General features: G+C 33.0%; 1 protein-coding gene across 1 annotated transcript in view; it reads right to left on the reverse strand.

Moving 5' to 3' along the window:
* Positions 1-27714, reverse strand: part of LOC141496946 (cadherin-18) — a 400980-nt gene that overhangs the window by 58859 nt on the left and 314407 nt on the right. The window contains exon 7 of the mRNA XM_074199523.1: positions 7715-7851. Within this exon, the coding sequence (XP_074055624.1) occupies positions 7715-7851 (137 nt within the window). The remainder of the gene's footprint in view (positions 1-7714; positions 7852-27714) is intronic.

Raw genomic sequence — 27714 nt, forward strand, 5'->3', positions numbered from 1 at the left:
AATTGAAATTTAATTGCATAATAAATATGTTAACTTTAAGGGAGAGTCTTGAAAATAATCCATTTCTCTTCAAAATCTTGAATCTGATAAGCAGGCTTAATGTGTAATAGGAAATAGTAAAATCAAAATCATTATTTGATAATCAGTAGTAACACATTTATATAGCACATTAAAAAAGTTTAAAAATTGCTGTCCTCATCATTGTTGTAGTGGGGGGGGGGAGTATTTTTCTAATTACCATTTTGCACCTACAAACCCTACCTCTTAAGTGTACCATCAGTCTAAAATGTTTTGGACATAATTCTTAGATATTATGTAGCTTAAATTCCTCCTTAGATAAAGAAACTGACCCAATGAATGTAAACCAAGCATCCACATGGGCAGAGCTGGAATAGGAATCCATGTCTTCTCTCTGAAATCAATATCACTTTCATTACCTCTTTAGGGCAGGTAGATGGTGCAGTGGATGGAATTAATTACAGGCCTGGAATTAAGCAGACACATCTTCCAGTTCAAATCTGACCTCATACATTTTCTAACTGTATGATTCTGGGCAAATAACTTATCTGTTTGCCTCAATTTCCTCATTTATAAAAATGAGCTGGAGAAGAAAATAACAAACCACTTCTTTATCTTTGCCAAGAAAACCCCAAATGGGATCACAAAGAATCAGGCACAACTGAAATGATTAAACAATAAAAATACCTCTTTATTGTTTCTACACGTATCACTTCAAATCTATTAAATTTTTGTTAATATTGATTATGCATTTTTAATTAAAGATGATTTATAAGGCAAGATACAAGCTGGATGTGACACCAAAAATTAATCTTACGAGTCTAGTCCCTTGTCTTCTCTTTTAAGGTCCAATTAAATAATTAAAATTTTGATTTTGGGTTTTTAACATGAAAATTACTAATCAGTTCAGACAGTAATTCATTTTGTATTTTAAATTTCTGTCCCTAAGATCTATAGTTAAAGCAGCTGGATCACCTCCTAGAAGCTCTTATAGAACCTTTTAAAAGTTGTATAAATATTATAACTCCTTTATACACAAGACATTTATTACTTCGTTTTTTTTTCCCGTCTTTGCCTCATGGTAGCAGCTAAGATCTTGACTTCCAACATTTCTCTTAAAATAATGACTGGCCAGAACGAACAAATTTTGATTGACTTTAGGCAATTATTTCCTCCCTATCAGTCATTACTCCTACAGAAATACCGTGATACTCTCAATAATTATTTTCTAAGTGTAACACAAGTTGGAAGCTTCAAAAGGTTAAGCTGTTCCTTTGATCTTAGGAATAGAAGAGTGGCTTTGATCTGTAAATTAGAACCATAAAAGTTGAAAGCACTCTACCTGTTTCTGAAGTGAATTACATTGGTACAATGTTTTATCATTGATTACCATTGCAAAATATATTCTTTCCTGTCTTCCTTCCTGCCTTCCCCTCTTTTAGCATAATATTTCACATATATTATATCTGAGTGAATCATTTCCAAATGGAACCTAGGTTTTTTTTTTTACTTTTTTTTTGTTCTTGTAACTGATTCATTCCAAATCTCTGTGAATATTTGTAACTTCATTCATTGTAGATGCTGGATGTCTGTTAAGCTGTCTTCTTCTTTGTACTTATTTCTTTTGAACTCCTTTTAATACTTTATGAAGTACTTCTAATAGAAAGCATCATGATCCTGTATAATCTTTACCTTTTTTGTGAACAATTTCACCACAAAACAGGATTTTTAGAAACCTGTTGAGGGGAAATACTACCTCTGATATTTAATAAATTTTGTGATTTTTCTGACTGTTTTTGACTGTATTAATTTCCATTTCTCAACTTAGAATGGGATTTTTATGTCTTTTATTCTCAATGTTTGGGAAAACAATCTTACTCTTTTGTTTCTATTTTTGTGTTATCACAATTTTATTTACATTAATAAATGTTCTTAGTATATAACTAATATTTTTAGGGATAAATCTACACTTAGAAATCTATTAATATATCTTAAACTGTTGTGAGATATCTGTATAAGAGGACTGAACCTTGAAATACCAAGGGTCTGAGAAATTATGGAAGGATGTAAAGGAAGAAGGAAAAATTTAGTTCTCCAGGATTATATATCTTTGCAATTTTTTTGTTGTAGCTTATTTATGAACTTTTCAAATTCAGTTTCAACATCTAATCATTTTACTAAAATAAGGGGAAATGATTTGTAAAGGAGCCAGGAAATCTGGGTTCAAGTCCTTTCTCTACATTTTAAATTATTTGATTTTAGGCAAGTAATTTCAATTTTTTTCTTTTGTTAGATGTACAATGGGGAAACTGAAGTAAAATGGTCTGAAATGATCCTTGGAAATCAGAAATTCTATAATCCTATTAATTTAATATTGATGAATACCAGGCAGTTAATTAGATTTTGGTGTAATCAAAATGTTTTGCATGAACAGGTAGCTTTTGCAGTATTATAGGGAAGTTTCTAGGCAAAAATCTAAAGATTTTCAAAAAAATGTTTTCCATCTTTTCTTGATACATTCTATAGTTTGGTATTAAAATATAGGAGAATATGTTTTGAACCACTTGTCTCATGTGAAAAGTCAAGAAAATAAATTGCATTTAAATGGTCCTTGAACATATACTTTAGGATTATAAAGAGTCACATGTTTCCTTCTACAACTTGCCAAGATACACATTGTAGAGAGTCATTTGGTTTAGGGAAAACTTCATTGTGAAGTAACACTATGATTATTATAGATGTATGGACTCAAATCAAAGCAACTGAATAAAAAAAATCAAAATTTAGTCATTTATTTGATATGAAAAGAAAAATAAACTCATTTTCTACAATTAAATTATCTCAGATTCATTTGTGTGTCAAAAATTAAGTCAGATCAGTGAAAAAAATGTGGAAATAGTCAGCTCATATGCTAGAAACCAAAATGGATCTTCAACTACATTTATTAATCATTTATTCATTCATTCACTTATTCATTTATATATCTTGGTTTTGGCCATGTAATCTAAGTTCAAGTGTGAAAATAGAAACATTTTTGATGAGACATTTTTCCCCATTATTTGTTTGAGAAAGACCTTTTTTTTTTTGGCAAGGCAATGGGCTTAAGTGATTTGTCCAAGGTCAGCTAAGTAAGTATTAACTGTCTGAGGTTAAATTTGAACTCAGATCCTCTCGACTCCAGGGCTGGTGCTCTATGGACTGCCCTCAGAGCAACGATTTTGAAACTAATTTCTCCCTATCTAGACTATGAAAACCATTTCATATAATCTTTAGGATACAGGTTGATGAAAGAATTCACATAAAGCAAAAACTAAGAAATTTGCAGCAATATTATATTCTCTTATTTGAAAAAAATGTATTAGAAGTCTGATATAAAAAAGAAGATAGTAAGTTGTAGAAGGTGACATACTAGACACCTTCAGAATATTTAAAGACATGGAGGGTTATCCTTGTCTTATCCAGTAAAATGACTAAATCTGGATGGGAAATGAACAAATAAAAGTACCCAATATCTAACACAAGTGTAGAATTGAGATGTATATCTCATGTTAGTAGATAAAAAAGAATTAAAATAATATGTATATTTGAAGAATGAGACTGATCTATTAAAAGGCATCTTATCTAAAACACAATGACATGAAATTAGTGTTAATTGATTGTCCATCAAATTACCTCCAAGATACATGAAGAAAGCAATAAAATGCTTGAAGCTTAACCATATATCTTTACCAGTTTGGAACAATTTGAATCAAATCAAGCAAAGACATTGCCACTTAATGAAAAGACATTAATTAATTTTGACATCCCTGATTTGCCATTAGATGAATGGAAGGCACACAGATAAACAACTGAGTTTATAGTTGCCACAAAGATAACTCCCTAACTCCTAAAGACTATCCCTGAGTCACTGAGGGATGTGATATCCCTGCTCTGGGGACTAGTTCATTAGAGGAGCTGGGGGTTGGGATAGTAGCAAATCAAAAAGTAATTATGATCAGATAAAATCTATGATATTTCTTCCAATCTTTGGGGTTTAATTTTTAGATACTTCACACCCTAAGACCTAGAGTTTGCCATATACATAAAATTCACCAGGAGCAATACATGTAAATAGCATAATAATGGAAGTTCTCAAGACTGGGATTCACAAAATTTATACTCTAGTCCTGGCTCAATAGCTGTGTGATATTAGATAGGTTCTTTATCTTCTCTTAGTCTCAACTTTTCATCTACTACACATGAGATAACTGCATTATATAATTCCTAAATCCTTTTTAAATCTAAAACTTGACGATTCAAATTAAGATAAAACTTGATTATAGGATCATTCATACTTAGCAGATAAGAAAAAATCATCATGTTATATATTAGCAATATTTAGAACAATCAACATCATCTAGATGAATTTGCTATAAAAAATAAACTGGAATTCTAATGTGTCTGTTGAAGTCCCTCCATGAACTAAAGAAAAATCAGGAATGTGAACATACTTTCTGGAAGTCAAATTAAATGGATTAAAATAAACTCAGTGACAATAACAAAACTAATTCCTATCCTAACCACCCACTCTGTGAAAATGGATATTTTCTTTGTAATATGCAGGTGCTAACAAAAACCTAATTTTCTGATTAAAGGACAACAGGGAACAATTTCAGGAAACCTTCAAATTTTTGCTCTTGTTGAATCACACAAAATAATGTGGAGAACAGAGGCAACTTTTTCCATCAAAACACCTGACTCACAATTTGTGCTACTTTAATTACATTTCTCCAGTGAAATTAATTTGTTTTGGATTCATCTGTGTGAAAAAACCAAGACCTTGGGGAGTCCACTGCTTTCTACCCTCTCCCTTCTCATTTTAAAAAAAAAGCAAATTAAATGGGGGGGGGTTATATTGGGATTCAGTTTAGGAATCTGATTGTAAAAGGAAAAGTATTTAGATGGGGGTGGTGAGAGAAATTGGATTCAGTGAAGTGACTGAGCAGCTATAGAGGGATAGTAAACTGAAACTCAACAATTTCAGTAAATCTATCTGTCTATCTATCTATATCTATCTCAACACCTATCACACACAGATGTTTTGGGCTAGACACTAAAATGGCTGAATAATTCCAGACCCCAAAACACTAGCAGTCAATTCTCAGGAGAGTCCATGTTTTATTGGTCTTTAAGTTGAAGGATGATTGCCTTATTTTGTACATTTGCCAATTAAAGACGGGAAATGTTTAGATTTAAATCCTTCCCCTCCTCTTAGTTCATTATAGCTCTGATCACTAAAAGACAAATTGGATCAATGGAATGGTCACACAATTAATTAATCGAAAACTGTACCACATAGAATAGATTAAAGCAGCCATTGAATTAACTTGGATGCTGCCAGCAGGCACTAAAACCTTAATGAAATAGCATGGTCCAAATAGATTTTCATTAAAGTTTACAATAATGAAAATAAACACAATTCTAATGGGAAAAGTTATCAACTACATAGCTAAAAGAAAATTTCAGATAATGTTTAGAAAACTCACATTGAAGATGAATAATATTGATGTTTAGTTGCTTGAAAACAATTACAATTGGAAGACTTCCCTCAATACCCTGAAGACATACTTCCTTCTTATATGTATTTCTCTATATATTCTCCCAATGTGGCTTTAAAATTTTAGTTAATGCCCATTCTTTCTCTGCACCTGTTTGTGATTAGGACTAAATTATGCTTTAGTGCATGTTACAGTGAAATGATATTATACACAAATATTGTAAACCACCCTGAGGTGTTGATATCTGAGTTTTTTTTATTATAGGTTATAAAAAGCAAGATTTTATTATTTTCTATACAATTTTACTTAGTAGAAATGCATTATTAGCTCAATTCCCCAAATAGGCACTGCATTAAAGATAAAATCAATTATCTGCCCTTAAAAGTATTCTTGCCCAAACATTTGCCTATATGATTTTACTTTTAACTGTGTGTCTGCAATATAGACATTCTAATAGACAGTGAGTATATATGATATTTTAGATTTTAGTGTATGTATGAATATGGGTGCATACACACATGAATGTATAATATATAGTGACATACATATGTATACACATATATGCATATGAAGTTCTAAATGAAGAAAATTTACTAATCACTTTATATTATTTGTTCCAAGAAAGGAAACAGGAAACTATTTGGTATCAAGACCTACAATGGGAGTTACATGTCAGATGAGCTAAAAAATAGATTCCCAAGGTCTCTTATTAGATAAACCTGGTATATATTTCAGCATCATTCTGGAAGTCTCTTCTCAAACTCTCATAATGACATTTAGGTTGGATTTAATGAACTCTTGCTTGCCTCACCTTGAGCAAAATTCTTATTTATGACTCAGTATCTAACATGATGTATACAATTCAGTTTTTCTGACAACTTGGAAAAATTGGATTGACTGAATGAACACATACACTGGTCATCTGTTATTAGTAATGAAAAAGAAAAAAAATGAAATTTGTTAAAAACAGATTCAGATATTTATATTAAATATAGCTCAAGTTGATTTTGCAAAATTACATGCTTGATAATATAAGACATAGGATATTTAGTCAGAAAAATCAATCTCCTAGCCCTGTACTCTATTTTTAATAAAAGCATTAAGGGATTTTATGGCAGTAACTATCCATGTTACCATTCTCTAACATGGAAAAAATTAATCTAAAGCCTTCTTAAGCTGAAGAAAAGTGATGAAATTCTCATGTACTGGAAATGATGAACAATTTGTACTCCCTCAGTTTTGTTTAAATTATTATTTCTCCCCCTCCACTTTTTTGGTGCTAGAAATTACTTCACAGAATCATTACTAGGACCCATTTTGCTTCAGTAATTTTTAGCATACTGTCTCTCCTTGATGAAATGAGGAATTGAGGGGAATAATTTCCAAGGTCCCTTCCAGTTCTAAATCCTATAATCGACTATATTCCTATTCATACTATAATTAATTACTAGTCATGGGTTTTAAAAATACGTTTTAAGATAATTCTTGGTATCTTGTCTTTACTTTGAACAAAAAAAAAGAGGACCTGCAGCATGATCTCTAAATAGAACGATTGTCTCCTTTAGCTTTTTCATTCTATTATCCTGTTAACTTAGGTTAATGGCTGATCAATAAGCCACTAACAGTCATGATTTCACTATATGGTTTCTGGGTCAGGGATCAGGAAAACAGAATTCTTTTTTTTTTTCAGTTTTTGCAAGGCAATGGGGTTAAGTGGCTTGCCCAAGGCCACATGGCTAGGTAATTAATAAGTGTCTGAGGTCAGATTTGAACTCAGGTACTCCTGACTCCAAGGCCAGTGCTCTATCCACTGCATGAAAACAGACTTCTGAAGGCTACAAAGGAGTATTCTATTAGGAGAAACTAAGCAAAGTGCTGTGCCTGAGAAACTGAATGTTGTAATTGTTGACTCTGACCTACTTTAAGGCATGTTTTCTTTTTTGGGGGTTCCATGGATAAAGTAAGTGCATGTCACACTGCATCATGCTTTCAAACTACATTTCCAAACTAAGCACTGGGTTTTCTATTAAGTCAGTCTAATTTGGAGACTAAGGAAGATTATGAGTCCTGAGTGGGAGTTGGGGAGAATGATAATGCAACCAGCAGCAAAACTGGATAATGGATTTTTTTTTATTACAATTGACATAGAAACTATTTACCCTTTTCTGAAGCACCAACTGTGATGTTGTACCATGGTGTTTCTTCTCTGTCAAGGACTTTTGCAGTCTTAATGGTTCCAGTGTTAGCGTCAATGTTGAAAAATCTATTATCCTCAGCATTGTGGTCAATGAAATATCTACAGAGAAATTTAAAAGTATTCATTAAGTTTCAAAATTTACATGACAGAAATATAAGTAAATTAATTTTAAAAAATTCAAACTATTTGAAAATACATATTCAAATGTTTAAAATGGAAATATGATTCCAATTATTTTAAATTGACTTTTGAAAAGTCCTATTTAAAAATATCTTTCTGATTTACCTGGAATATTTTTTGGGGAAGTTTTTTATATAAATACAAATTATTTTCTACTAATGGAGTTCCTACATTAATGAGTAATGCATAATATAGAACAGTCCAAGTTATAAAAATATTTATTAGGCTGCTACCATTTGATTCCATTTTTCCTTTGCTTGTCTCTTAATGAGGAAGGTTTATAAAAGTCTCTTGGACATTCTTGCCTGAGGCAAATCTTCCCTCTAACTCTATTTCCCTTTCCAAGATATCTTTTTGATTAATTTGGATCCATTTCCCCAACCACTTCTTCCTCCAGCTTTGGACCTCTTATTCCTGGAAGCAAATCATAACCTTCTGCATGATTCTTCAATCTATTGATGATGATTTTTGTTCTTCATTTTCAAAGAAGAACATGACATCAGGGAGGTGATACCATGACAAACACATGAAGTGGATTTAAGTGGGGGGTTCTGTGCTAAGTCACCAGTCTCATATTCCCTCCAGAATTATCTAGGTCCAATGGCCAGATATGAATCGGGACAACTGGAGATGATCCTGGATGCAAAGGCAATCAGGGTTAAGTGACTTTCACTAGTGGACTCCTGTCCTCCTGACTCCAAGGTCAGTGCTCTAGCTACTGGACCACCTAGCTGTCTTCCTTGATCTATTACGTTTGTGATTTCTAGTGTTTGACCTCAAGAATAAATTTCCACTTGGACTACAACAAACCTTTCCTTCTGAGACTAATCACTAACTAAGTCCTGGTGCATAAGGATCTCCATCTCCTCCAGAATTGCCAGAAACCCTTTTTCACAATACTGTGCTTAGTGTTTTGTGGGAACTATGAAATTTTTTCCCATAGCTTATGAAGTGTAATGAGAAACAATAGATTTATGCATAGAAATAGTTAATAATAGCATAATGAGAGACAGAGAGATAGAGAATTTTGAGAAACCAAGAATAGTAGTAGACTAACTTAGGCAAGAATTCTTTGGAATGGAGTTATAAAAAGGGATTTTTTTTTTGCTAGTATAGCACTTTGTGGTTTTATTAGTGTAAGAATCTTCACCATCACCAGTTCATATTTCAACAGCTGCTTGTTTGTTCTTATCTATGTGACATCTATTTTTTATCCAAATAGGCCAATACAAATTAGGTTATATGCTTCCTCTGCTGTTACAGTTTAAAGCTTTTTTATTTTTAAACTTAAATGCTGATCCTAAATAGTCTCTTGAAGCTAATAGAGTTTAAAAGGCACATGTGATCAAACAGCATTGGAAGCAGGATATGAACCAAGGTGTTCCAGACTTGGAGTCCACCCACTCTGAGCCACCATACTTATCTGCCTCTCTATAACATTTCACAAATATTTCAGTGTGCTGGAGATCTTTGTCTAGATCTTTGATATTTTGAGGTTGTTAATATGCCACTCATGTTGCCGTCTCTTCTCTCTCTCTTTCTAAGTGATTAACCCTCCTCATTTTCTATCATGCATTTTCCTAATTATATTTTTGACTCTTTTCCCACTTAAGTCAATGATGATAACATGTTACATGTATCAATATGTTTAAAAGTATCACCTTGGTTTTTTAACAGGAGATACTCAAGGGAATAAAGATTAGAGACAATCACATACCAAAGTTACCGTATGATATGGTACTAGAGCCATGAATTTCCAGAGGAAGTATTTTATAATACTTTCATGTTCCTACAAATTATTTAAAGACTAAAGTAGGCTCACCTTATGAATTTCTTTTTTTATTTCTTTTTTTAATTTCTGGAATGAACCAAGTGTTTCCATAACATAGTTTAATAAAAAAAAATGATGGCAAATGAAACTGCAAATTTAGTATGTACAATTTGCTATTCTTTTTAAACAAGGGACAAAATTATCATGAATATTTCTTTTTTCTTTTTTTCTTCCTTCCTTCACTACCTCAGAGATGGCTACTATTAGACAAAAATAAAATTAGATTTAAATAATAAGAGAAATGTTAATTATTCATTGGTAGGAATAGTCGATATCATAAAATCTTTATGGATATCTTATTCTGGAAGAAGACCATTTTGAGCCAGTCAATAAATACTTAAATATTAAATAAATACTTAAAGTGTCAAATATGTTCCAATTACTGTGCTAAGTAAAGAATATACAAAGAAAAGTAAAAGATAGTCCTTGCTATTAAGAGCTCACAGTCAAAAGGGGAAAAACAACATGCAAATAACTATATACAACCAAGCTATATACAGGATAATTAGAAATAATCAACAGAGACACTTTAATTAAGGAGGATTGGGCAAAAAAAAATCTTCCTCAAATCAGGAGAGTCAGGAGGCAGAGAGAATTTGAAAGTAAAGGCTGATACAACTATAATTATGCATCTTTAGACAGACTTTGATTTTCTCTTTTATCTTCTTGCATGTGGAGGCATGTATCACTAATTTTACAATATGAAATTCTTCCATTCACGATACTGGGATTAGAAGAGCTGATTCATGGAATCGCAATTGAATTTTTACTTCAAGTAAAATTAAGTAGTTCTGCTTAACTGCCTTTATTTCTTGGAATGCTGCCTAGGAATGAAAATGAGAAGACAGAAAAGTGAAACCTGAGAAGCAAGGAAAAATTCAAAGCTAATATTGCTTCTTAGTGTGCTGTGTTCAAAGATACTTATTTATAATGAAGAAGTTACATATTTCTATTAAATTTATTTTTGTCAGACTTGCTTCTAAATTTCTACATAACAAATTGAAAGAACTTATTATAACTAGCTGATATTTAAGTATTTTTCATTCCTATGTGGTCCCCTATCCATTATCAAGTACAGCAAGGGGGTAGAAAAGAGAGCAAAATACACTAAGGATAATTAATAGCTTTTGGATGATCAACTAAAATTTTTAATACTATTCTAAGTGTGAGATTCTTGAGTATCAAAAATAAATTGATATACTCCAAGAATAAGGAAACCATTCCAATATTGGCAATCTCTTGATTTAAATGAAGTCAGAAGACAAAAAGTAGGATCAGCCTAATTAGTGGAGGCCTTACAGATTCTCATTGCAGACTCAAATGAAAGATTTGGTAGAGTTCTTTCACTTTGTCACAAGACAAAAAAGTATCATTTCATGCAATACATGTTCATCACACCTTGAAAGTCATATGATGAGCCGAAGCAAAATATTATCAAAAAGATAATTGCAATTTATTCACCAATGTCTGTGACAGAAGATGAAATGGGTATTTCTGTGAATAATAGATGTTATATAAATATATCTGTTCAAATACAGGGAAATCAAAAAGAAGGTAGTCAAAGAACAGTACAAAAAGATATGATTCAGGAAATAAAAGTGGCAAATGTCTTATAGATTATAAAGATCTTATAGAATATACAGAAACTTCACATTTGTACACCATGAATGCTTTATTCAAGAAAAGAAACAGGAAGCAAGAACCTATCAGTCATTAGAAAATATTGCAAAAACAGAAATTTACTATATTTTAATAGATAGGAAATGACTTGTTACCAATTATAATCACTTCTCCAAGTGCAGTTACACCATTGACTAATTACCTAAGAGCTAAAATCAACACATTAGAAGGACAATCAGGATAGATAAATTATCTATAGATCTTGCCATAGTGGGATAAATTGAAATAAATGAGAATTTTTAATCAGCAGTATAAAAGACTTAGATCAGATTTGATAGCTGTTATCAAGTGTTTGAATGGCTGTCAAGTAGAAGAGAATTGATTTCTTTAATTTTGTTTTATTTTCTTTATCCCCTCTGGGGAGGAAGCTGCAGAGCATCTGATTCGTTTGATCAGAGAAAACTTTCTAATATTTCCTAAGCAAAGATAGACTAGAATAGTTTCTTTGAGAAGGCAGTGAATTATCCCTGAAATTGCCCTGAAGACTAAATGGTCTTGGAGGGCACAGTACAAAATCACTTCCCAGGAATGATATAATCTTTGAATCACTTTGCCTCCTATCCTGTGAGTGTGTGAAAGGATGAGCCTTGAGAAGCATCATAGAATCTTGAAGAGAAAACAATTTCACCTCAGGGGGAGGAAGAGATGGGTCAAATCTGCCTTTGAGATATACCAATTCTATGATGTTTTATAATTTCAGTCTCTTATACAGATTGAGGTTCTCCTCAATGGAAATACGAAAAAGGAACAGCTAATATTTCACACAATGTTTTCTACAACAGAATACATTTTCATAGACACAAAATTGATTGAAAAGTATAAAGACTATAAATCCTGTTGTGGATTATTTGTTTATTACAAAAAACCTCTCATTTGATTGTGCAAAATTTAGCTTTAAAAATCTCCCTTACAACAATGTGTCTGTCATATATCAATATAAGCTTCTTTCACAGATGTACCTGAAGAGACAACTTTGTTTATGAACATCCAATTATCAATACCAAGTTAGAAGGGGCAGCTATGTGACACAGTGGATAGAGCACTGGCCCTGGAGTCAGGAGGACCTGAGCTCAAATATGACCTCAGACACTTATCTAGCTGTGTGACCTTGGGCAAGTTGCTTAACCCTATTGCCTTGCAAAAACCAAAGGAAAAATGTTAGAAATAAGCAAGGGTAATTTATCTTTGCAAGGAACCAAAAATGTATACCACTTCCTATGGGGATGTCTTTTGCAAAGCCAAATGGAAAAGCAATTTCATATTGGTGAGAACTTACAGATGCTTCTGTTTGCAGATAACACTAAACATATTATATTAAGTGCATTATATCAGATGGATTCCTCCTTGACTTCCAAAGTCATTCAGATTAGTAAAACATAAAACAAACCAACAAAAGTAACAACAAATGGGAGAAGAGTGTTCCTTGCTGCATCATGATAGGAGAGGCACTTCTTTTGGACAATGAGTTTGGTCCATAATTGAATAGGAAAAAATTATTCTAGCTGAATCACCTTGGGGAAACCGCATAATGTTTCAGTAATGCTAGACTATGTTTTCTCCCCCTCTCTCTGTCTCTCTTTCTCTCTAATCCTCTCTGTCCCTCTCTGTCCCTCTATGTCTCTGTCTCTCTCTCCTTCCCATATACCCAGACAGAAACATACTTTTAAAACACTGTGTGCCTTTGAATCATGGAATTATTGCAATCAAAATTGTAAGAGAACTAAACAGAAATATATAGATTCATCACAGGTATGAGTAATATATAGCATATTATCAATAATGACATCCTTAAGATAGGCCATAAAAAATATCACTTAAGAAAAGTATGATAGAGGGCGGCTAGGTGGCGTAGTGGATAAAGCACCGGCCTTGGAGTCAGAAGTACCTAGGTTCAAATCTGGTCTCAGACACTTAATAATTACCTAGCCATGTGGCCTTGGGCAAGCCACTTAACCCCATTTGCCTTGCAAAAAAAAAAACCCTAAAAAAAAGTATGATAGAAATTGGAGCTAGTTTTGTCATATAAAAGTTAATGGATGGGCATTCTAATTGCTATACTTTTATTTAAAAAATTAAAATATCTAGAGGAAGGTACCAAGCTTGTTATGTAAATTGTCTATGGAAGATTAATAGGAGGACAGGAACAAGAATCACACATAATAAGGAGTGTAATGTAATCACTATTGAAGAAAATAGCTGAATTTAGCAATTTTTGCTTCATAAAATGTATTATAATACATCTCATTTTATCTTTATAATAAGACCTTGAGATAAGATTAAAGATGCTATTTTGTAGATGAAACAATTTCATAAAGGTTAATTAATATAGCTATAGATATGAGCTAATAGGCATGATAGATAGAGTTTTATTCTAGAACTTTTATGAGTTCTCCTGAATTCCCTTGCCAAGATTTTTTCTCTATATCCCATTGAAATCAGAGATTCAATGAAGAATAAAAATTTAAGCAATTATATTTTGATTATGTTTATTCAAGTGAAAATTTTAAATAATGCTGAATCAATTTTATGTGACTTGGGGAGGTAGTTGCAAAGCAGCTAGAGTATGTGACCTGGGGTCAGGAATACATGAATTCAGATTCAGCCTTAGACACTTAGTAGTTATGTAACTCTCAGCTTATGACTATTACTTGCCTCAGTTTCCTCATCTATAAAATGTGGACAATAATACCATATACAGATGCACACATGTGTATATGTAACATGCATTTATATGTGATATCTCCTTAAAAATAATGTAAATTCCTTATAAGGAGAGAGACTATTCTTAATTTCCCCCTAAAATCTAGTACAATAATTGTCCCATATTAGATCATTAATAAATATTTGTTGATTGACAAATGTGAAAATTATAGAGATAAAATCTATAAAATCTTGCTACTGATTTGATTTGACTTGAAATATAGGGAAGATTACTATCAATAACATTAATCAAATCTCTTTGCTAGATGAGACCTGTTTGTGTAATTAGGAGGTGCCGTTTTGGAGGAAGGGGCAGGGAGAAAGAGGAAGCCATTTAGGAGTTTGGTGCATGTTGCAAACTTGGATGGGGCACTGCACTGAATATTATAGAACAAGGAGATAAAAATATCTGGAAGATGAGGAAGAATCATGAAAAAGGAAGGAGAATTTTAATTGGCACTCTGCCCTTGGCCATACCTTTATTCCATAAAGTTCAACACAAATACATTTTGAATTTTATAATTTTGAGCTTCTTATCTCATATTCAAAGTCAACTAGTTTGTAGCTCAAAGTTAGAGTCATACAATCTCTATTAATTCACAAAAGACAGTTCAAGATTGTAGAATTGTAGAATTTTTTTCAACATACTTAGATGTCAAAAAGATTAAAGAAAAAAGGGGAGTACTTGCTGAGAGGAAATATAAAACCTTGAATTCAAGTAATTCATTTCTTAATAATGTGTTTGATTACGATCTCACCAGGAGTATTCCTATGTCTTACGCCTACAGAAAAGACCTTCAGTGCTCTCAGACTATGTGAACTTATCACAAATTCTGGTAGTTCAAACAAAACTAAAAAGACATTTGCTATAGGTCGGAGGAACATGTGAAATAGCGCAAGAAGGCTCATCTTTCTTGAGTTCAAATCTGCACCCAGAATCTTCCTGGTTGTGTAAACCAAGTCACTCAACTATATTTGCCTCTACTTCTCATCTGTAAAATGTAAAACCTAATTGTTATACAAATGCTACATATTATTCTAAATGAAGAAAGTTGAACCCTATGAATTTCAAAAGTTCTCAAACACCCCAGTATTCTGGTACTGCAAAGTTACAGCTTTACAGCCATAAGGAGCCTTAAGGCCCAATGTTCTGAGGAGGAACAAGAAATGACTTTCAGAAGTGACTCTTGGGCCATAGAACAGCAGAAATCGAGAGGAGGGCTCATCCATCAGAAAGACTGCTTCTGGATATCAGTTTCATAGAAACAATGTCATAGGGTGATCTAAGAGTAAAAGATATTTCTGAGTTCCTGGAGAAATGGCAAACTTCTCTAATATTCTTACCAAGTAAACCTTAAATGGCTTCACCAAGAGTCAGACAAAACAGAAACAACAAAACACAACCAACAATCTGTCAATGGACTTACATAAGTTACACTTAAAGATGTACAACCTCAAGTTAGCTGGTTGGGGAGTGCTGGGTGGTGGTCTTTTACTTGTTTGCCTTTGTTTTCTTTTTTTGTTCATATTTGTGTTTGTAATTGTAACTCTTGAAAACTATATAAAACATAAATCATAAAAGTGGATACAATCCATACAGACAGTGGATGCTTAGAATGACAAAATCATGAATCTTTGATGAAATTTAACAAACCTGGCATATGTACAGAGCATCTCTATTTTGGAGAGACTAGGAATCCTACTTTCAGGAATGTCTTGATTGGATGGATTTGTATTATATTTTAAGATATTGTGGAACATTTCAGTACATTTTATAGATGGTTCTGGTCAAATAACCACATAGCATGCAAGAGCATCTTTGACTGCCAAGGTCTTCAAAAAGACCTGGCAGCCTCAACTGAAGCCATTTGGGCCACTTTTTCCACCCCCATCCTCAGGACTCTCAGGGCAACTCTGATTTCTTTGCTCATGATGCTCATTGAGAGACAATATAGTGGGGGTCTTTATCCCATCAGAGGTCACATCACCCTGTTAAAAAAGACCTGTATTTGTTCTCTTGGGAACAGCATAGTGATTGAGCAATGGACACAGAATCAGAAAGATCAGAATTCAAATTCTAGCTCAGATACTCACCTGCTATGTGACTCTAGAAAAATAATTTCCTTCAGACTCAGTTTTCTCATCTATAAAATGAATAGCATTTCATTGGTGGAGTTGTTTAGAGGATCAAATGTGATAACTTGTAAAAAACTTTGCAAATCTAAGTATTACATAAATGCTACTTATTCTAGGTGAAGAAGGTCGAACCTCTGACTCTATGAATTTCAAAAGTTCTGGGTGATACCCCAGAATGCCAGTAGTAAAAATTACAGCTTTATAGCCTCAAGAAGTTCTGAGATTGGGGCAGTTAGGTGGAGCACCGCCCTGGAATTGGGAGGACCTGAATTCAAATCCAGCCTCAGACATTTAATAATTGCCTAGCTGTGTGACTTGGCCAAGTCACTTAACCGTATTGCTTTAAATAAAAAAAAAATCCTAAAGAGCCCTGAGATCTAATGCTCTGAGGAACAACAAATGACTTTCAGAAATCACTTTTGGTGCCTAGCACAGCAGAAGCTGAGAGGAGGACTCATAGACCAGGAAGACTGCTTCTGGATATCAATTTCATAGAACCAATGTCATAGGCTAGCTGATCTAAGAATAAAATATATCTCTGAGGTATTGGGGAAAATGGTTATACTTTCTCTTTCTAAAAATCTAATTAATGGTTGAATGAACTGGGGAGGGGGACCAATAGACACTGACTTCTATCACCTAGAGAAAACATAGCAGATGAGCACTTGAGATGATAACTGTAGAAAAATCTGAAGTGTCCTCAAAGACCACATAGTACAATCACTTCATTTTATAGAGGAAAAAACTGAGATCCATAGAAAGGAAGTGATTTTCCATGACCACACAGTAGATAGGTAGTTGATTATTGTTATTCAGTTGTTTAAGTCATGTCTAACTCTTTGTGACCCCACTTGGAATTTTTTTGGCAAAGAAACTAGAATGATATACAGATTCCCACTCCAGTTAATTTTACAGAAGACAAAACCAAGATTTATCTGATAGTTAAGTGACTTAACCAGGGTCACACAGCTAGTAAATATCTTAAGTCAGATTTGAACTCAAGAATCATTCTGATTTCAGACTCAATACTCTATGCCCTATAGGCACCTAGATACCTAGAAGATAGATAGATAGATAGATAGATAGATAGATAGATAGATAGATAGATAGATAGATAGATAGATAGATGATAGATAGATGATAGATGGATGATAGATAGATAGTTTATTAAGAGCTTAACAAAATTCAAGAACAGTGTTAAATGCAAGAGATTTAAGTTGAAGTTAATAGGTCTATCTCTATGCTCAAAAAATGAGGGAAGATGATGTATAAAGAAGAACAGCAGAGGAGTCAAAAAAGTTTCCAAAGAAGAGAAAAGTCTGACTAGTGAATTAAGCTGTGAATAACTGGCAGAAACACATACATGGTTCTTTTTAGCTCTAATTCCAATTGCTTCCTTTAGCCATTGATCCAGTTTTTTTTTTTCCTGAAGTGCCTTGGTATCTCTCTTCATAAATTTCTTACTCTAAAATATCAGATCTACTACTTCCCTTCTATATCTTGGCAGTCCAAGTACATTATTAAATGCACAGCATGGATTCAGTGAATGAAATTGTCTTTTTGACCAGAAGTATCTCTGATGCCTTGCTACTTTTTCCAGAAAGCAGAATAGTTTGCTTGACACTCCACCGTAGCCCATGAGCCTGGAAAGCTGTGCATTGTGTTCTCAACTCTAGAGCTCTATTGTCTAACATATAAATTATTTTATTTCTTGTTCTTATACAAATACTAGCAATAACACAAAAGGAAAAAGGAACAATATATCTTAAGGGGAGGCAGATTTATTCATTTAAATTTGTCTACTTAGGTGGAGTTAAAAAAATAGCAAAAAATCAGAGAATCATTAGGTACTAGAAGGCAGCCACCATTATGGATAATTCAAGATGCTCAAGAAATTTTATTTTAGGGCTCAGTGGTTGCTTTGGTTTCAATTACTCAGTTATTCAACTCAATAATCACCATTGCCTATATAGACATGTTTAATCCTGAGACAGCCAAAAACTCACTGGAATTTCCCAAAGTTGATTGTCTTTTGAATAAACTGATATTGTAGCTTATAGAAGGCAACAATTTAAGTTCATGTCATTATAAACAATTCTGGATCTTTATAAGACCTAATAAAATTCTATGTCATTTAAAGTTGCAAATAATTTTATAGAAATTTTCTTGGGTAATTTTAAGTAGATTTAAAATAACGAAGCCTCTCCTTTTTGACACACTAAATTTAATATGTGAATGGTGTCTTAGATTTTCCTTGAAACATTGCTCACAATAGAAGTTATTTTTGTAAGTTTTACTGACTATGATCAATAGCTAAGAGAAAATTTAATCAATACAAACCCCTTGGGATCCTGTAGCAGCTTGGCCTATCCTTTAGCTAACAAAGAGTAACATAAATGCAATCCATCTAAGGTTCATTAAAAGTTTTAAGGTTCCCTGAGCTGACTTTGGGGATGTAATTTATTCCAAAAACCTACCTCTGAAAGTGTCACTTTGAAAATACAAACCATAAGAATCATTTCTCCACCTGGTCTGCAGTATATTATATTTAATGAAATGAGCATGGGTGCATTTGCACCTGTGGTGATAGAAATCACTTACACATTTTTGAAAGTTTACTATCTCACTGAAACAGAAGCCTAATTCTCAGAGAGAGAAACCAGTCCTCTACACAAGCAATTATAGTGAGACTTCAAGTAATTTATCCTTCTGAAAACTGAGATGGTGTAAGGACACCAAAAGATCTTTTTTCTTGTACACTCCTAAAATGACTATATAGTAGTTACTTTTCCATTAGAAAACAAAAGCAAAAGCAAAATTCAATACTTTTATATGTACTTGTATTAGGTGGTCTTGATGATAACAATTATATTTATGTCATGGTTTAGACAGGATTTAGGACAAGGACTAATTTAGATTTGGAAGAGGGAGATTGAAGGTCTACTTCTGGCTTTGACACTTTTCATAGTTAGTCTTAATATACGTCACATCACTATCAATGCCTCAGTTTACTTATTTATAAATAAGGGAATTGAATTATACAATCTTTCAAGTCCATTCTTGGCCTGATATTCTCTTATTCATTATTCCATACTTACTGAATTAGTTATCAAAACTTGATTATAATGAACAGATTTTATGACAGCAAGTCAGATAGGGCAAAATCAATCTTTCTAAGTAGGGCAGAACTAGAATACCTAGAGAGAATAGTTATATCTTCTGTAGTCAGATTCTCCATTTAGGAGAGAAAAAAAATCTCTTTATTAAAACATAAAATTGATTCTTGTCCTAATTCTTGACAAGTATTTGTGACCTTAGGAAATTGCTTAGCTTTTCTGGATATGTGTTTCCTCATTTAAAATGAAGGGTTGAATCAGGTTCTATTTAAGGTCCCTTCCTTCTTTAATATTTTGTGATTCTATATTTACTTAACCACTTAAATATTAATCTAGGCTTTGTAGGAAGATTATAGAAATGGGAAAGTATCTTAAAGCTAAAGAAAAGGATTTGTAGACTCCATTAAGCTGATGTCTCTTTAACCACTTTCTCTAAAAGATAGTTTCAGTATTCTCTTTGAGCTAAATGCCAATCTACTATGTGCAAGAGAATGTGCTAGCTCTCAGTGATGAAAAATAACATGCTCCCCAATAATATGATAAATATATAGAAAAATAGGCATGATACAAAGTAGAATGCTACAGGAAGAAGTAAAAACCCAGTAAAGGAATATGAATAATTTGCATTAGGGCAAATTCCTTTCATCTAGGCATTTTCGCAGTGAGGGGACAATTGAATTGACCCTCAAAAGTGGAGAGAAATTTCAAAAGTTGGATCAAGAATATATAGTTTGTCAAGTGTGGTATACAATGTGAGGTGAATAAGAAGGTAGAAAAGGACATAATAAAAATAAAGAATGGAAAATAGTTCAGTTTAATTAGAACATAATATATGTGAAATAAAGTTGTGAGAGGAAAAATGGATTGAAGCTAAGATTGTGGAAGGATTTCAAATTTTATCTGACAGATTTGTTCTTGTTGCTATTGTATTTGAGGGGAGAAGTGATTCAATCATAACAGTAAATGGAACACAATTATTGAAAAAATAATTTGAATAGATATAAAAGAGTGACAGCTGAAGACAGAAAAAAAACAATTGGGAGATTTTACAATAATTTAAGTGATAAGAGATAAGAATCTTCTCTTGAACCTGCCAATTATACAAGCCAACACATTCTTTTTCACTCTGTTTGACAAATTCTAAGAAAAAACAGACTATACTTGATGCCAACACTTCTTGATTATCTACCAACTATACATTCTCTCTTTTTTTTAAAAGGATTTTATTTGTAAGGCAAATGGGGTTAAGTGGCTTGCCCAAGGCCACCCAGCTATGTAATTATTAAGTGTCTGAGGTTAGATTTGAACTCAGGGCGGGTGCTCTATCCACTGCACCACCTAGCCGCCCCTATACATTCTCTTGTAGGGAATTGCATTGCCCTGCATCCCTCCTCCTCCTGCCCTACTTTCTTTCCTTGAGGTCAGAATCTATCCTTAAATATCTATGCTAACTTGTGTAACTCTGACATTATTTTGGCAGTGGAGTCACCTGATCTTTCCATGTGACTTCACTGCTCAAAATGCTGCAAAGATAATAAATAACTCCCCAAATAAAAGTTATGGCTCTTTATCTGCTCACGTTCTGACATCATCATACTTGTTCAGTCTATAATTTCATATATGCACCCTGTATAATTATTAGTCCCTATATCCACCATCTTTGCTCAATCTCTATATTTGTCATATCCCACTCTGCTTATAAAAAAGATGAATGAAGGCAGAGATTTTGTGACCTAAATGTTGTTTCTCCATTGTTGCCATTCATGATCTTAAACACATACTAATGAATGTTTCATGAATGTTAAAAGGAATTGAATTAGCCATATTATTCCTCATTAACTTTTTTCTATCCAGAAGTCAGTTATGGGAGCTATACTCTTCCTTGTAAATTTTTGAAAACTGAACTCTCCCTTCTATTTTTTCCATGTGAGTCATATAGTGAGAGAAAGCATAGGATTTAAAAAAAACCCTAAAAATATAAAAGAAAAAGTATTTTTCAATTTATATTCAAGCACCATTAATTCTTTTTTTCTAGAAATATATATATATATTATTTTTCATCATAAGTCCTTCAAGTCTTGATCATCATATTGCCAAGAACAGCTAAGTTATTCACAGTTGATCATCTTAAAATATTACTGTTACTTTGTATTCATTGCTTTGCATTAGTTCTTGAAAGCTTATCCAAGTTTTAGTGGGATCATTCTGCTCATCATTTATAGTAATAGTTTTCCATCACAATCACATAGCATAATTTGTTCAACCATTGCCCAATTGATGGTCAATCCTCCAATTTCTATTTCTCTGCTACCAGAAAAGAACTGCTATAAATATTTCTTTACTTATAGGTCCTTTCTCCCATAGCTTTTGGGATGTAGACTTAGCAGTGGTATTTGCTAGGTCAAAAGGTATGCCTAGTTTCATGGTCCTTTGGCTATCATTCCACATTGCTTTACAGAATGGCTGAATATGTTGACAATTCCACCAATTCAGCATTAAGCAATAAGCACTTATTTTTTTTTACATCCTCTCCAACATTTGCCATTCTTTTTGTCGGCCCTATTATTCAAACTAATAGATAAGAGGTAATATCTTATTTTTTCAATTTGCATTACTCAAATCAATACTGTTTTTAGAGCACTATCTATAGATAAGTACAATAACTTCATGTGAAAACTGTTCCTGTTTTTTAATAAATTTGATTCAGTTCTCCATATATTTGAGAAATGAAGTCTTTGAGAAACTTGCTTCATTTTCCCCCATAATTATGATTACTAATTTTATTTCATTTAATGCTATTCTCTCCATGTTTATATTATTCTCTCTCTCTCCTTTCACCTGGTTATGCTTCAAAAATGTTTTGCTTCCAACTACTGCCTTTCTCAAGCTGCCCTCCCTTCTATCACCCCAATTTTTCTTATCCTCTTCACCTCCTGTGTTACTGTAGGGTAAAATAGAAAATTTGTTATTTGTTATTTGTTATCTTTGCAGGATTTTGAGCAGTGAAGTCACATGGACAGATCAGGTGACTCCACTGCTAAAATAATCTCAGAGTTACACAAGTTAGCACAGATATTTAGTGATAGATTCTGATCTCAAGGAAAGAAATTCAGTATAGCGGGAAGAGGCGGAATGGTGGGCAAGGCAATTCCCTACAAGAGAATGTCAAGAAAGAGATCATCAAGAAATGCTGGCATCAAATATGGTCTGTTCTTTCTTAAAATTTATCAAAGTAAAAAAGAATTTCTTACCTTGTATACTTGGCAGGTTCAAGAAAAGATTCTTATCTCTTAACATACACTCGATTGTGTATATTATTTCTTTCTATGTATTTTATGAGAGGTTCACTCACTCCTCTGCCCCAAAGTCCACATCTTCTTCTCTCCTATAAATTTTTTTCCCTCTATTATATGAAATAATTCATCCCATTAGAGACCTCCCTTTCCTTTTCTCCTAATGGATTCCTCTCTCACCCCTTAATTTTAATTTTTAGATATCATTCCTTCATATTCAACTCATGCCTGAACCCTCTATTTTTACTCCTAAGTGCACCAATAATGAGAAAGTTGTTATAAGTTACAATCATTATTTTCTCATATAGAAATGTAAACAGTTTCCCTTATTATTACCCTTTCCTGTTTTTCTTTCTTTTTTTGTATTTGAAAGTCAAATTTTCTATTCATTTCTTGTTTTTTCTTCAAGAATGCTTGAAAGTTTTCTATTTTGTTGAACATCCATCCCCTCCCCAAAGGATTATACTAAGTTTTGCTGGGTAGGTGATTCTAATTCTTACTCTTTTGACTTACATAATATCATATTCCAGGATCTCTTTTCCTTTAAGATAGAAGATGCTAAATGTTGTGTTGTCCTGACTGTGGCTCCACAATATTTGAATTTAGACTGCTTATAATAATCTCTCCTTGATCTGGAATTTGGCTATACTATTCCTGTGACTTTTCATTTTGAGATCTTTTTAAGGAAAATGTCAGTGTATTTTTTAAATTTCCATTTTGATCTGGTTTTCTAGAATAGCAGGGAAGTTTTCCTTGATAAATTCTTGAAAGGTAATGTCTAAGCTCATTTTTGATTATAGATTCTAATAATTTTAAAATTCTCTCTCCTAGCTCTATGTCCCAGGTCAGTTACTTTTTTTCCAAGGGGATAATTAATGTAGTCTTCTATTTTTTAAACATTCTTTTGGTTTTGTTTTATTGTTTCTTGATTTCTAATGAGGTCATTAGCCTCCATTTATTCATTTCTAAATTTTTTTGTTTTTTTTTTTTTTATGTTTTTGCAAGGCAAATAGAGTTAAGTGGCTTACCCAAGGCCACACAGCTAGGTAATTATTAAGTGTCTGAGAACAGATTTGAACCCAGGTACTCCTGACTCCAAGGTTGGTGCTTTATCCACTACGCCACCTAGCTACCCCTCATTTCTAATTTTTAAAGAATTATTTTCTTCAGTAAGCTTATGTAGCTACTTTACCATTTGTATATTTCTATTTTTAAGTATTTTCTTCTTCCCCCTTTCTTTTTTTAAATATTTTTATTTTTCCCCAATTACATATCAAGATAATTTTCAGCAATAATTTTTACAAGATTTTTTTTTTACAAAATGGTGGGGTTAAAGTGACTTGCCCAAGGTTACACAGCTAAGTTATTATTAAGCATCTGAGTTCACATTTGAACTCAGGTCTTCCTGACTCCAGTGTCAGTGCTCTATCCATTGTGCCACCTACCTGCTCCTTTACAAGATTTTGAATTCCAAATTTTTCTCCTCTCCCCTATCCTCTTATGAAAATGATAGGCAAGTTGATCTAAGTTAAGTATATGTTATCATGTAAAGCATATTTTCATATTAGTTAGCTGTAAAAGAAGAAATAGATCAAAAGAAAAAAGAAAGTAAATGAAAAAATGTTTTGATCTGCATTCATTGTCCATCAGATCTTTATCTGAATGTGGATAGTATTTTTCTTCATGAGTCTTTTGTATTTGTTTTAGATCATTTTGCTGACAGGAGCTGAATCATTGAGAGCAGATCACCACACAAAGTTGCTGATATTGCATACAATACTTTCCTCATCACGTACATTCACTTTGGATCAGTTTACATTCAAGATTTTTTTTGTTATGAAATCTGCCTGTTCATCATTTCCTGATGCACAATAATACTCCATTACAATTATGCACCACAATCATTCATCTTCTGATAAGCATCTTATCAGTTTTCAACACAAAAAATCTGTTTTATATATTTTAACACCTCTAAGGTCCTTTCCCCTCTTTTTTTTTTTTTGTCATTTTGGGATATAGATCTAATTGTGTATTGTTGGATCAAAGTATATGCACAGTTTATTGCCTTTTGGGCACTTTTGATCTTTATTTTATGTTTATATATGTCTCTCTTTTTTATAGCATTTCCTGAAAGCACATATTTTTGAGTTTAATTTTTTTAGTCTATTTCCATTTTATGGGTGAATTCATCCTATTTACATTCTAAGTTATAATTATGTGTTCCTTATTTTCCTCCTTCCTATTTTCCTCACTATATTTCTCACCCTATTACATCCCCTTTCATTCTTCTGATTTAATTCTGTCACCTGTCTTGCCCTCCTATTCCTTATTCTACCCCCCTCCAAGAATTCCACCCTCATCCTCTCCTCTCACCCTATCCATTTGACCTTGTTTCTAACTGAACTTAGAAGACTTTTATGCACTTCCAAATATATTTGCTGCTCCCTCTTTATTCCCTTTTCGTTAACCTATAAACCCTTCTATATCTCCTTATTGTATTCCCTCATCTTCTTATTTCTTTATAATATTTAGAAGATGTTTATACTCATCTAAAAGGATATGTTGTTCTCTTTAACCCAGATTTAATGTGAATAGGGTTTCATCTAAAAATCTCTCCCTTATCCTTTCCCCTACTCCCTATCCTCTTACTCTTATTTCTTTCTAATTTTATGTTTATGTGTGTGTGTGTGTGTGTGTGTGTGTGTGTAACTCATTTGTATGACACAATTACTTTTACCTTTTTCTTGATGGTTTTGTTTTGGGGAATCATATTATACAGCTATACCTTAACCTTTCTTTTGAACCAACCAATTAATAATGCCATAGACATATAGATTAGACATATAGCTTACATTTCTACATATAAAATACAAACACTTTGTACTTGAGACCCTTGTAATTATTATTTTTAATGTTTACTTATGTTTCTCTTGGATCCTATATGTCAAAGTTGCTATTAATTTGGGGCTTTTTTGCAACAAAAACCTGAAAACCTGTCATTTCGTCAAATGTCTTTTTGTTGTTGTTGAGGATTATAGTTAACTGTGGTTGGATATATTTTCAGCCACAACCCCAGTTCTTTTGCTCCTTGATATATAGAGTTTCAAAACCTGCAGTCTTTTAGTGTAGCCACTACTAGTTCTTTTATAATTCTAAATATGGCTCTGGAAGATTTGAATCGATTTTTTCTTGTTGCTCATAATATTTTCTCCTTACCATAAATGTTTTTCAAATTTGACTATTATATTTCTGTGGCTTCCTTTCCCAGAATCTTATTCAGGTGGGGGATTGATGGATCTTTTTTCTATCTTTACTTTCCCCTCGTGTTGTCATACTTCAGGACAATTTTTTTATGTTTTCTCTTCTTAATCTGTTTTACAAAGTAGTCATTTTTCTTATAAAATGTTTCACATTCTCTTCTGTTTTTCCATTCTATATATTCTGTTTTATTATTTCTTGATCTCTTATAACTTTGCCTGTTTACTCTTACCCAATTCTAATTTTCAAAGAGTCCTTTTCTTCCTTAAGTTTCTGGACCTCCTTTTCCAGTTGACTGACTAATGTTTTTGTAATCTTTGTCTTGATTTGTTCTTATTTTTCTATTTTTTTCCTCAAAATTTCATTTGATTTTTTAAAATCTTCCTGAAATTCTTATATGAATTCTTTTTGAGGAGGTGGTCATCTGACATTACTCTGTGGGGTAGGAAAATTGTTTTTTTTTTTGTTTGTTTCAGTATCCTCCTCTGAAGACATAGTTTTTATTTCCAAATTAATGATCTTTAGTCAAATTTTTTCCTCCTTTGCCTGCTCATTTTTTCCCCTTATTTTTAGCAGCTTGTTATTATAATCAATTGTAATCCTGGATTGTGGGGTGAATTTCCTTTAGTCTCAGATCCTCTCACTGTTATTTTTTTGAGTTTTCTCCTGGGTTCAATCTCTGCATTCCTTTTCCCATCCAAGACACTGCTTGATGAAGCCCTTCTATCCCCCATTCCCAGTACACTATACTGGAAATGGCTTTGCTCTCTGAGAACCCTCTAGTGGCTTTCACCTTCAGTTCTCCTTCTTGCCTGCAACTGAGACCAAGAACACAGTGCTCTTGTATGTGTCCATAACCAGTAGTCTCCCTGCCCCACTTCTGCATTCACCTGGCCTCTGTGTGTTTCTTCTCATCCAGGGCCAAGGTTCTACAGCCCAATTGAGCCCGGAATTCCTTGTCGGCAGAGGCTCCCTCAATCTTCCTTCCTCAACTGCCGAATTCCCCACATGGTCCAGAGGGTGCATGTTCCTGTGGCTGAGGTCAAGCCTATTTCCCAATTCAACTGCTTCCCAGAGTTTTCCTGTTGCATTTTCAGTGGAGCTAGTCTAGGGGTGTTTTCACTTCACTGGGGCCAAACCTCCATCCTGAAATATTTCTTCAGATATTCTCTATTCTCTGGTTGTCCCAGGAGGACCACTATTCTGTCCGAACTTTGTTTATTTTTGCTGCTCTACATTCACTCTATCTGGAGAGCCCGGAATTTTCTAATTTACTCTACCATCTTCCCATAATCCGCTCCACAAGGTATTATTTTCTTCTTATTTTTTTTATCTCCTTTACTAATTTATTGTCTTTTTTATGATTATATCAATTCACTCTTATTTCTCTCCCCAGTTTTTCTTCTACCTCTCTTACATGATTTTCAAAATGCTTCTGACCTAGTTGAAGATCTAGCAAAGGAGAATGAGGAGTGATCAGTCAAGTAGGAAGAAAACCAGGAGTAAGAAATCTCAAAAAAAGACTATAGTGAAGAGAATATTAAAGAGAAGAGCATGATCATTGTCAAAACAATATTGTTAAAAGCTTTGGAATTATAAAGAAGAATGAGAACAGTTAATTTAGACATCACAGTTAAGAGATTATTGGTACCTTTGAAATAAAATATTTCAATTGAACAATGAAATTAAAATCCAAACTGCTGGGAGTTTTACAAGATAGTGGGAAAAGAGAAAGTCAAAACACATATTTTATCTAACTTTCTCAGGG

The sequence above is a fragment of the Macrotis lagotis genome, chromosome X (assembly GCF_037893015.1).
Source record: "Macrotis lagotis isolate mMagLag1 chromosome X, bilby.v1.9.chrom.fasta, whole genome shotgun sequence".
NCBI classification, from domain to species: Eukaryota; Metazoa; Chordata; class Mammalia; order Peramelemorphia; family Peramelidae; genus Macrotis; species Macrotis lagotis.